Below are 12150 nucleotides of genomic sequence, written 5' to 3' on the forward strand. Positions count from 1 at the left end.
CAATAAACTATTAACAGTAATGACTGTTGCATTTCCTATACTTACTAGCCTTGCTATTCATCACAAATGAAGCAGAATCTGTATTGCCATTAATATCAGGGGGTTTTAATAATGGTGCCAGCATACTAGTGTTCTTAGGCAATCTTCAGATGCCAGTAATATCAAAGTAGTGATGTGATAAATCTAGAAGCACCATTATTATAAATGGATGGATGTAAATTTGGATGTGCAATGCTGCAGACTGGTTTAAGGTAACAGGGCCAAGCTGGAATTGACCATAGTAATTTTAATTGAATGGAGATTGGTAATGAAGAAATATAAGTATTTTGATAGCTTCCTTTATTAGTCTGATAAGAGTGTGGAGCAGGTGCATTGATAGGGAAGAAAACTAGTTTACACTTTTACACTATTAATTTCCAGATTTTTTTTTTCCAAGATCCTATTCTCTTTAAATCAGTCAAAGCAAATAAAAACAGATGCATGTATCATTTGCTATAACTAGTTTTGTCTTATTATTTAAGTTCCAGTTTGACTGCTTTCCAGATCATGACATGATTCATGCCTGACCTTTCCTGAGAGTCAAGTGTGCTGCAAAATTTTGTTTATCAACATGAAATGAAGGAATGTTTTTCAGAACAAAGTACTTATTTGGGTACTGGTTGTTTTTTCTTTCCATATTTGAGTTGAGATTCAAGAACCTAATCTGGAGAAAAATTCTGTCATTGAACATAATGAATGTGTATCTTAAATTTTCTAGGTCTGTTTTTTGGCATAGCTTATCACTGGTTAGGAAAAAAATTACTGCAGCATAATCTAAAGGAAACCTAATTTTTTGATACTTTTGCATTATTCCCATACAAAACTTCATTTTGTTTATGTGAATATTAAGATCTTTTAATCCACATTATTTCTGAAAATGTTATTGAGAGGAAAAATTGCCTTAAGTCGGCTCTTTAACTTCTTTTGAATTAGCTTTATTAAAAAGGAAACATTTTATTTTGTAGGAATACTTTGGATGTTAACTTCAAATATATTGACGTTTGACTCTAAATTTGGGGATAACTGCAGTGAATTTAATTGTTCTGCAAAGGAGTTTCTTGTCCAGCTGTTCATGAAAATACGCCTTTTTATTTAAGAGCTGTCGCAACAGAAGACTAAATGCTGTAGTTGGGAAAGAAATTGCCATCAGCAAGATCTTGACTCAAAAACCTGTAGGTTGGAAGAGTGCTGGAACCTCTTTCAGGAGTCATCTTCCACCTTCTCCCTCTCCTTATTCTCCCTGTTCATTTGGAAAAAATGTCTAGAATAATCTTAAAAAAAATTATTCATATTTTCTTCTCTTACGAGACCAAAGCCTTTGCTGTTCAGTGCTATTTCTAAAACGTCCTAGATGCCCAGTTTTTCTTTCAGTGCTCTTTCAGTGCTATCTTTCCCTCTGAGAGTTGCTCAGTTATTGCCTGCTGCTCATGACTTTCTCAATCAGCAATTGCAGATTATGTTAGTGCAGTACTTGGGTAGTTACCTTTTCCAAATAGAAATTAAATTTTTCAGAATCTTAAGGCAGAGCAATAGCAGGAGCACTGGAGCTGCCTGCAGATCCATGAGAGCCAACTACCTAGTTTTTGATTGAATTGACTGATTTGCAAGTATTATCTGGAAGTATGCTTCTGTAAGTGAAGACCTAAATTGACTTGAGCTCTGGAAAGCTACTTTTTACCAACCTCTCTGGTTCTGCTATCAGGATTGTTTGTCTCAGTCACTGTATTAAAAAAAAAAAAAAATGCTAGACAAGTATTTTAAGATGATGGAAAACATGGAGGCCCCAAGTCATTTTGAATCTAGGCTGCTGTTGAACGCATCAGTCCTGCCTTCTCCCTTATCTGCCACCTCTTTTGAGGCAACACTTGTGAATTCATGTTGCTGCACATAGACCTGATTTGGTTAAAAACTTGCTGGTGGTAGAACTGAAGTTTTATCAATTCCTCTGAATGCCACACTGAAGATGAATGTAGTTACATTTGCATATTTGCACAAAAGATCTCCCTTTGAAAATAATCTTCGAAGGCTTCTTTTGGAAACATGAAATTAATAGCAAAAGGCTTTTATTTGGAAATAGGAAATTAATAGCACCTTTAAACCTGCATCTTCATAAAGAGGCTTCAGTGGGCGTTATGGCAAGACAGGCTGAAATGGAATAAAATGTGTTAATAGAAAGTACTTATCATACTTGAAAATATGAATCGTTGGGAATCGGCATTCATGTGAAGTTACTGTTCCTTATGTAACAACTTATACACTGTGCATACTATAGCAATTTTACAGTTGTCCTCTTTCTTCCTCAAAATTGCTGCATATCTGACAAATGCTTTGGCTTTTAAGGAAGGGTCACTTTTGTAATGGTGAATGGGGAGCAGCAGTGTGGAGGACGTAAGAGTTCTTGAGGGAGAAGATCAGGCACGTACTGTCAGTCTAAATGTCGTGAACTTACGAAAACGGTGCAGCAGAAGGGATTTTAAGTTGTACTTAAGTATAATATGTTTTATTACTAATTTGGTCTTGTTAGTTTATCTATAGCTGTGTTGTATTTGCAACTTGATGCCTGATGAAAAATGTGTTTGGGATGTGTATGTGGAAGCCTAACTGCCAAAATCCAGCACAAAAATCAGACCAACGTAAAGTTTTTGAAATATGAGTTGCGTTTAGAGAGCGTGGGTGTTAGCCAGACTTGTTAGAGCTACTCTGGCATGGGCACGGGTCTAGAACTTATGAAAGTCCTAATCTTGTGTTTAGTGCTGTGAGAACTAATAGACTTCAGTAGTTTCATTTTTTGAATTAACATTTTTAGTTTGGTTGACTTGTCACTACTTCTGTTTTTTAGGAGTTTTTTTGAATTGCTGCTGTTCTTTGGAAAGGATGAGTTCTATGAAGATCCTTTGAAAGATATTTTAGGTTCAATCCAGGTAGTGTTGCCTACTTTCATACAAACTTTTAATATTATTTTAGTACATGTAAAGACAGCTTTTATGGACATATAACCTGGAGGAAACATGCCATTATAGTGAAAGAAGGTAGCTGCTTTGCTTACATTTATACCCCAAGGAAAAAAAAAAGGATATTTAAAGGGAAATTTATCATCAGTATTGCTATTTCAATCAACTTGGACTAAGTAAAATGTACTTCTCTCTGTTTGTAATACCAGTCTTGTTAAAGACATATTTTGTGTGTTTCCCATATAAAGGAGGGAAACTTTGCTTGTTTATAGCTAATCAGAACTTAATGTCATCCAGTGTTGTGTACCAGTTCATGACATGAAACCTCAAGTTTCCCTCTGCGGTTTTAAACAGTAAATTTGAAATTGAAGCTCTGTTTTAATGAACTCTTCAGGTTGGCATAAACTCACATTGTTTAAAACTGTTGTACTCTTGGCCTGACTGGGACAAGGTTTTGTATGGCTATATACAACTGCATAATATAAATGATCCTGGATTTAAAATCTTACCTTTTTTTTGCCAGATAAGTCTTCTTGACCTGAACTGATTTTGAGAGTTGAGTTCACTGCATGGGAACACAAGCACTTGTGCCACCATGAGAGGAAACTTTGTTGTAGGGAAACAAAGGATGGAAAACAGGGTTGTTTCTTCTGTTAAGACTGATCATGGAACTGCAGTTTGAAAAATAGCTATCCCTTTGATATTTTTATGTTGATACCTGTTTGTTACTGCTGCTACAAATTAATGTGTCAGCACTACTTACCTTAATTATCAAACTAGCAGCAATTACATGCTTGATTAGAATTGGTGGAAGAATGGGGTCAAGGAGTGGCTTAGCAGCCTCAGGAATGGGTAGGTTCTCTTGCATAAGCGTAATGGGACATTTTGGCAGTCCTGCTATGAGTGCTTTTCAAAAGCAGTCTATGAACAAGAAAGTATTTAGGAAAAGGTGTGATGTATTATACTTTCTTCTCTGTGCTTTTGTATTACAATTCTCAATTGCTTTGACTTTTAAACAATGAATGTATTAAAATATATCTTTACATAATTTTCTAGATAAAGAATTTCTGATCAGTTGTGTAATTAAACTGGTAGTGAAAACCATTGTTTCAGTTACTTAACCATTTTTTACCATCAAACATAATCATCTGAATATAAAAGAAAAAAATTGACTTGAAACTAAGGAAAAAAGCATATGTGAAGTTAATTGTTTGTGCATAGAAGCCATTCTTCAGCTACATCTTTTTGTTTCAAAATTAGATACCTTTTTCTTGTGATTAAAATTCTACTGTTGGTTAACATTAATGTTGACAATTCTACCAGCGAATAACAAGGAGGGGAACTTGGTATATGTGAAAATCATGGGTGGCTAAAACATTATTTTAGGCAAGCATAATTTTTGTTATGTAGAGATTTGGAGAAAAATGGTTGCTTGAGGGCTGGTGACTCACATGGCTTAATTCAGTTTTTCCATCATAGAATTCAGACACCATCACTGGAATACAAATCCAGTGTCAACACGTCTAAATCTGTGCAGGCTAGCATGAGGTGAAGACTTCTCCCACAGCGTATGCCAGTAATATCTCTAATTCAAGGAAAGGCATTTTTGCATTGTTATGCAAATGACAGGCTCTTGCTGCATGCCAACAGAAGACATGAGCATTCTGGCTTCCACAGTTCTGTATTACTGTTTTTAGAGAATATAAGTTGTTGCTTTAAGGCTTTGTGTAGGCCTGGTCAATAAAAGACTTCGTAGCTTGAATTGTTGACTGAGGAAATATTTAAATACGCGTGAGTTTTCTTGTTTCTTGCCTTTTGGATGGCCTTTATTTTTAGACAACGTTTTTTTCTTCTTTCTAATTGTTTTTGTTTTTACGTATAGGAATGTCAGAACCTTCTAAATAGATACAGAAATATGAACCTGGAACTAGTGACTCGCATCATCCGAGATGGTGGACCATGGGAGGATCCAGTATTACAAGCAATTCTTAAAGCAAAGCCTGTATCACAGGAATTAGGTATTTCATTTACCACGTTTATTTTTTAGAGTACTAAAAAATAGTTAAATTATGCTTTTTTGATATTAGGATCAGGTGTTGTCAGCTGGCGTTGCACAGAATTTAACTATTTTTCTGTAGTAAAATGTACCGGTCCCTTTTTTTATTTGAAAGAGAACTAAATTTCTTTGCTAGTAGTTTAAGTCTACTTTCATAGTGTAGAGATCAGATTATTCAGATACAAGAGGCTACTGAGCAGTTACTTCTCAAATGCATTTACCAAATCCAGGTGTTCAACCCCTGAAAGAGAGTGGAGAGTGACTTGCCTCCAGTTAGGCTACTGAAGTAACATGGTCAGGGGAGGACCTGATATGTATTTCTGTCTCATGGGACTCTGAATCATTTAATTTTTCTTTTAAATTGTAAATACTCGGGCTTGTGGCTTTTCTTGGTTCTGTTTAGAATGAGGCCTGTGACTACACCTGATAGCTGCTTTCTGTTTATGTATATGTGATTCCTAGAGTTGGGAGTAGGAGGAAGATTTCTGTTCAGCCTGCAAAGTAAACCAGCATTTTTAACAGTGTGTGGAAACAAACATTACCAGAATGTTAATGAAAGTTCAGAAGGGGAAAATATCCAATTTACAGTAAATTCTTTACTAACATCTTATGCGACATACTTGGTAGCAGTGTTCACAGAGGACCTCTTATAAGTTGTTTCTATTTGATAATGATAGAAAATACTAGTTCTTTTCTAGTTACTATGGTGTAATGCATGATTCAAATTCATTACTGTGTTTATGACAATGTGTTCATTCTGTAATGACTGAGGACTATAAAGTCAGAACAGCTCAGTGAGCTGCCTCCTTAACCAGAGAAAGTATTTTGATAGCAAATTAACGTGATTAAGTGGGTAGTTTTTGTTGTTTGTCTCTCTTGTGAAGAAAGCACTTGAGCAACATAGTTTACCCATGATTTTTATTATATATCTGGTAAAATTCTAGTCAAATACCTACAGAAACAAAATGAAAACAAAGGTTATCCTTGTTTTGTTCTGCATCGCATGACGAACTCTGAAAGTTTTGGTGGTTATGATCTGAAGTGAGGTCTCGATCTCCATCTCTCCAGCAAAGAATTAGTTTAGTCCTTTGCCGTAATGATTCCCTTGATCATCATGAAGCCTCTGTATGGATGGGTAACAGTTTGAGGATTTTTACTTAGTTTTAACCTGGCAGAGTAGGAATGAGACTGCCTCTTGTCACTAGATGATCATTTTGTTTTCTTTTGTTGCAGGCCACATCTCCTTCCCCTCTGCTGATGTATTCTTCCTCCTTTTATCTTCTGATAGCCCCACATACCCCCTTGACATATTTCATCTGTGATGACAAACATTTTATTTTAGATAATATCTTTTGGAAGCTTTTTCTTTCTTGTCTCACTTCCTTTAAAATCTGATTCTGGTGAAGTCTTATACATTCTGTTATGCTTTATAGGCTGGCAGAGTTTGGTGAATTTTGAAACTTGGCCATATAGTTCCCTCGGGCATCACTATTTTAAATTAGGAAGACTGCCTATTATTGCTGAATCACCAACCATTACTTGCAAAAGTCAGTTTGATAAATATGTAGTGTATGAACTACATAATCCTGTCTTGGATTCATTAATTACACAGAGAAGCTTAGGCCAAGACAAACCTTGCTGTGTCTGTCTTTACATGAATTGTAGTATACTTCGAGATGTTGCAGTCTATTTTGAGATGGCTGGAAAGGAAGGCAGTCTTTGGGTTTAAAGAAAAATAGCAGGGTTGAAACATAGGAGTAATAAACTTCTAGTAGATTAGGGAGAATAAGGCAGCCTACTGTGAACTTCTAGAAGAGTATTGTAGACAGAGGTGCACGCGGATCTAAGCAGTTAATTAGTTTCTAAGCTGATCATTGGCATCTATGGCTCTAAAGCAAAGGACTGCACGTGCTGGCTGGACAAGAGTAGATGTTGTTTTCCCCAAGCCGTTTTTAATGTATCACAGACTTGGCTAAATGCTACTATGGTTAGCAGTTGTCTTTTTCTTGGGAGTTAGAAGAACTGTAAATGCTGCCTTGGGAAAAGAAGGCATTCCACTACAGGGAGGGAGCACGCTCCTGCCAGTGGTGTAGCTGGAACTCAGTCTGTTTAAAAAAAGTGTTGGAGGGTGTAGGAGACCCCCCTTCCCTGGGAGCTTGTGCTGTCGGAAGTGGGATTCTCATTTATGGAGCAGAGGGGCATACTGACCTAAGAGTTCCCCACACAGAAGGTGGCAATGATGTAGCAAGTTAACCTGTCTTGTGGACTGCAATCTTCCCTCGTTTGAGGGGAAAGGATGTTACAGCCAGTTGTTATATGTGCAGCATTTTCTTAACATTAGCACATATAACAAAAGCTAAGTATTTCTGGCCTAATTTTTCATGTGAATATTCAGTAATCTGTTGGGTAATGTTTGCATGTGAAGCTGATGGTTCGCTTTATTACTGCAAGTATGTTAATTCAAAAAAGGAGAGGCCTTACTTGCCTTTAAGGATTGTTCTATATGATCACTTTTTCTTGCAGTTAATGACCACTGTTAGACACTGGCTTTTCTTTCAGTCGTCATCTTTACTAAGTTTGTACCCAGAAGTGCTAATGGATGGTGGTAATGAGATCTTCTCTTATGGTGGACCTTATGGTACATCTGTTAACAAATCTCATCTAACCTTATATCACCTTGAATAATATTCCTTAAATGTTCATTAGTAACCATTAGCGTGTATAAAAATAAAGATGCTAGAGAAATCCTGTTTCTGAGCATAAGGAATGTCTTTCAAACCAAGTGTCCTTTAAATAAAAAAAGTTTAAGTGACAGCTTGTTACACAAGTAATCTTTTTATTTTGGGGAAAAAAAATTCTCTTAGCTGTTTAGATTGTGGTTTTCAGTAAACACTTCTATCTTTTTAATCGTTTTAAGTGTCACTTTAAGTTGCTTGTAACTTTATTAATACAGGTCCCTTCTAAGATGCAAACTTCCCATGCTCACTTCTAGCCTTCATTGACTTTAAATCGCCAATCTCTTTTCTTTTTTCTTTTTTTAAAATATGAAACACTGTACAGTATTACAGGGTATGCACTAGAAATTGTGGGGTTTTAACTCTTTTAAGGTAGCTGTTGAAAATGTAAGAGGAAGATCAGGCCATATTGTCCAATATATTACATAAATGTTAACACACTATTAACACCTCAGAGTGTGCATTTACTTGACAAGATGCAAACAATTCTCAAAATAAAAGCATTATTGCATTTTGTATCCTTGACTGAAATTTTAACTTTTAATCCTAAGAGATACTAGAATCTATGTGCTTTTATAATAGCGATCTAAAGCATGTCTTCTATGTATTTCGTAATTTCCCAATTACTTAAATGTTAAGTATTTTGAGTATCTCAGTTGAAACAATTTCATTCAAATGTTAGTTTTAAGATTAGCTTTTAGATCTGAAAAACAGATTTCCAGAAATCAGGGCCTAGAATTTAAAGGTATTTAGGGATTTAGAATTGTGCCCAGTAGCACTTTTAGAGGAAGAAAAAGTGTATATTTTCCACTTCTCCAAGCAAAATCAAGGTGTTCAAAGCTACTTAAAGCAACAGCATGTGAATTCTAGTTAACTTTTTCACCACTCCAAGCTCTTCCATTTTAATGGGTAATGAGTATCCTGAGTTGTTTAAAATACTGATAATTATAGCATTGGAAGTGATGTCGATCCTATACTTCTGACAATCACCCAGATTCCAGTGCTGAGAAAGGAGGGAATTTTCTTTCTTGAAAATGTTCGTATCTGCTTCTATATAGTGTATTTTACTAATTCTTTGCAGCACCTTGTGTTGATCTGTTAGAAACAAAATACTGAATTAGATTACTGGTGTAAGAAAAATAACAATTTCTGTTTCCAAGCAGAAGGAGAGATTCTTGATGGTACTTAATTTAATATATGACAGCTTCTTTAGCAGAGCCTTTTTTATTTTATTTGTTGACTTTGCACTATTAAAAACAACATTACATTTAAATATATTTGTTGTTTGGACTTCATATTCTAATTGCCTTTAAATCTTTCTTTTCTGTACAGTTAACAAATATTTAAGCTCTGAAAATCCACTGTTCTTTGAACTACGTGCCAGATACCTTATTGCCTGTGAACGCATCCCTGAGGCAATGGCTCTTATCAAATCTTGCATAAATCATCCAGATATCAGTAAAGATCTGTATTTCCATCAAGCTCTTTTCACCTGTCTTTATATGTCACCATTAGAAGATCAGCTATTCCAGGAGGTATTGTTTGACAGTATACATTTTTTTTAATGAAGTGGTACATTATACTTACTGTATACAAGTTGTCAAGAGGAGCATATAGAACTCTGTTTTTGTAGAACCGAATGTCATAAAATCAGGCAACTACACCGGTGTTGCTTACCTTAGTGCTGACTTAAGCTTTGAAAAGTTAAATGTTAAGCACCTGCAAATCTTGTTGACCTAAATGCAACTTTTTGGTCAAATTTATTTGTAGATATATTCCCTAAATAACTTGAGTCATTAATATTTTGTAACTTCAGTGTATTGACTATTTTACTATTGACGATTATTCTAGCAAAAGCACTTGAGCCTAATTGATGTCAGTCCAGTGTTTTGTACATTATATAGTTTTGTTAGCCTTAAAGTTTTTTTAATGATGCCCCAGTATGTAAAATGACACTGTAGCTGAATGTGGCCCTACTTTTACCACTGATAGCACTTACTAGATAACAATGCTTTTCTTAACCTTGTTTTAAGAACAAGCTACCGTCGTGCAAAAAAGTGCTTTTGTGTAGTCTTTTAATTTCTCAGACAATTATTCTGAGTGTCATTACTCTAAGAAATATGAAAGAATTCTAAATATCTCCAAAATCTCTATTTACAGACCTACACAAAAGCTGTTCCAAAGAAATCCTGTGTTAATAACAATTCCTGAAGTTTTCTGTAGCTTCTTTAATATAGCAAGGTCTGATAGGTTTTTATTTCATGTTAGCAAATTTATCTAAATTGATTTTATTTTAATTGTATAGCACTTGTTGAGGACTGATTGCAAGAGTGGAATTGAGATCATCTGCAACACTGAAAAAGAAGGGAAGACTACCTTAGCCTTACAGCTATGTGAATCGTTCCTAGTCCCACAGCTTCAAAATGGGGACATGTATTGTATATGGTAAATACTTTATTTCTGGTGAAGCAGCTTAGCAGATAATAAATGCTTATTGCCAAAATGAAACTCATCGAACTTTGAGATGTAGCTCAAGTTTAAAATACCAGATAAAAACATTCTAACATGATTTTTAAACATTCCTAGTACATCTGTTATGCCTGTTGCTTTTTTACACACAATCATGTACAGTGGTAGCCTACATAGTACATAACACTTACTAACTGTTTCAAATTAACAGAAGGGTGAGCCTTTACATACTTTAGGCTGTAAATACCTATAAATATGGCATTTATTATTAGCAATGTGTAACAATATACAGTCTGTAGACTCTTTGGCAATGCAGATATTTTGCTGTTCTGCTAGTTAAATGACACTGCTTATAATAACCAAACTGTAGTATGTCACTAATGTGTCTAAAAAGAGAATATATGGTTCTGAAAATGTGCTATAAATTATGGAAACTTTTACTTCATAAACAGAGCCATAACATAAATGGTGGTCCTCTAGAAAACATTTAAATAAGAATGTCTTCATACACACTGAATCAGCTTGATAGTTGGACGTTTTTATGACTAAGAAGCGTTTGCTAAAGAGTTGTCAAAAGAAATTTCATCAGTCTGAGGACTGAAAGATGGCTAAGGAAGATAATCCTTCTGTTTAGCCTGTATAGTTTCTGTACCTAAAGTAACATCTGCGTTCCTTGGTAAAGTATGCTTAATTTGTTTTTTTGATTATGTAGTTGAAGCAAAAAGGCTTAGTCAGCAAGGATTTGATTTTTTTTTCCAATCAATAGAGATCAAATTATTAATCTGCGTAACTAATTTTAATATGGAGTTTAGAATCTATATAGAATTTCCCTGTTCCCGTATTTCAGGGAATTGGAAATATGATTATGATTATGACATATATTTATAATACAATGTATTGGCAATACCTAGTAGCATTTTTCATTCAGTCTGTCCAGAAAAAGGTGGTCATGACTGTCCCCATAGGACAGATGAAGAAGTTCAACCAAAAACCATAGTTTTTGTGAGCCGAGTGACCAACTTTGGAATGGAATCCGACTTTGCTGATTCCTGCCAAATGCTGCATCTCCAGACTTCTTACTTTTCAGGAAATTTGCAGATGTAAGCTACGCGTATTAGTTACATGGTTAGTGCTTCCTGTTTCGGGGATTCAGTCTTTTAAGAAGTGCATTTTAAATATTGGAATTAAACCTACTTTTTATACCTTTTGCTGTAGTAACATGTTAGCCTTGCTCTTACCCAGTTGATCATTAAGCTTTGCATTGTTCATTTTGAAAATTGCTGTTCAAAACAAGATGTCTGTTCTTACGTTCTGGCAAAGTGGATGTCAAAAATGAAATTCCGGAAGAGACTAAAGTACTGTTTGATATCTGTTTATCAAGGAAACCATTTTGGCATCTCTTAATATTTTAATCTTCTGTTCAGAATATAGAACTTGAGGATCTTTGGAAGAGTTCAGAGCAGTTACGTCTGTGCAGCTAGAACAGCTGTTTCATTCTTTACAGATGCTGAGCCTTAAAAATTGTGTACCCAACAAGAAAAATCTGCAAAATGCTTAATAGATAATGTCAGCTGGAACAAAGCTTGTGAAGACATGACTATAATTCAAACATTTGAAGAAGTAGGAGCCAGGTTAAATTAACCCACTTCGTATATTTTTTCCTAGAGAAGTTTTTAACGTCTTCAGCACAGCATAAATCATCTTGCCTTGTCTGGAATTGAGGACCTTGCAGATCTAGCAGCAAACACTACTAGCAAAGATAAGATATCAAAATAGATTAGAAAGCTGTAAATAGCAGATACTTGCTATCGCTTCATGTGAAGCAGCCTATATGAAATCTTCACACTGAAACCATTAGCTTTCATTATCTCAGAGGAAGATGGACTTTAAGCAGCTCTGT

At 35.2% G+C, this 12150-nt stretch overlaps 1 protein-coding gene across 8 annotated transcripts in view; it reads left to right on the top strand.

Annotated features, from left to right (window-relative positions):
* The window catches only part of ZNF654 (zinc finger protein 654), a 36611-nt gene that overhangs the window by 13209 nt on the left and 11252 nt on the right, over positions 1 to 12150 (top strand). For 3 of the 8 annotated variants that reach the window (XM_075169267.1, XM_075169275.1, XM_075169285.1), the window contains 4 exons: positions 2879 to 2960; positions 4873 to 5008; positions 9114 to 9316; positions 10087 to 10226. The exons of 1 other annotated variant lie outside the window; for it this stretch is intronic. In XM_075169267.1, coding sequence (XP_075025368.1) covers positions 2879 to 2960; positions 4873 to 5008; positions 9114 to 9316; positions 10087 to 10226 — 561 coding nt within the window. Of the gene's footprint in view, positions 1 to 2878; positions 2961 to 3539; positions 3843 to 4872; positions 5009 to 9113; positions 9317 to 10086; positions 10227 to 11178; positions 11351 to 12150 lie in introns of those variants that run through there. 4 more of the 8 variants (XM_075169294.1, XM_075169314.1, XM_075169305.1 and 1 more) reach the window with 4 other exon arrangements.

This window comes from Calonectris borealis, chromosome 1 (assembly GCF_964195595.1).
Source record: "Calonectris borealis chromosome 1, bCalBor7.hap1.2, whole genome shotgun sequence".
Taxonomy (NCBI): domain Eukaryota; kingdom Metazoa; phylum Chordata; class Aves; order Procellariiformes; family Procellariidae; genus Calonectris; species Calonectris borealis.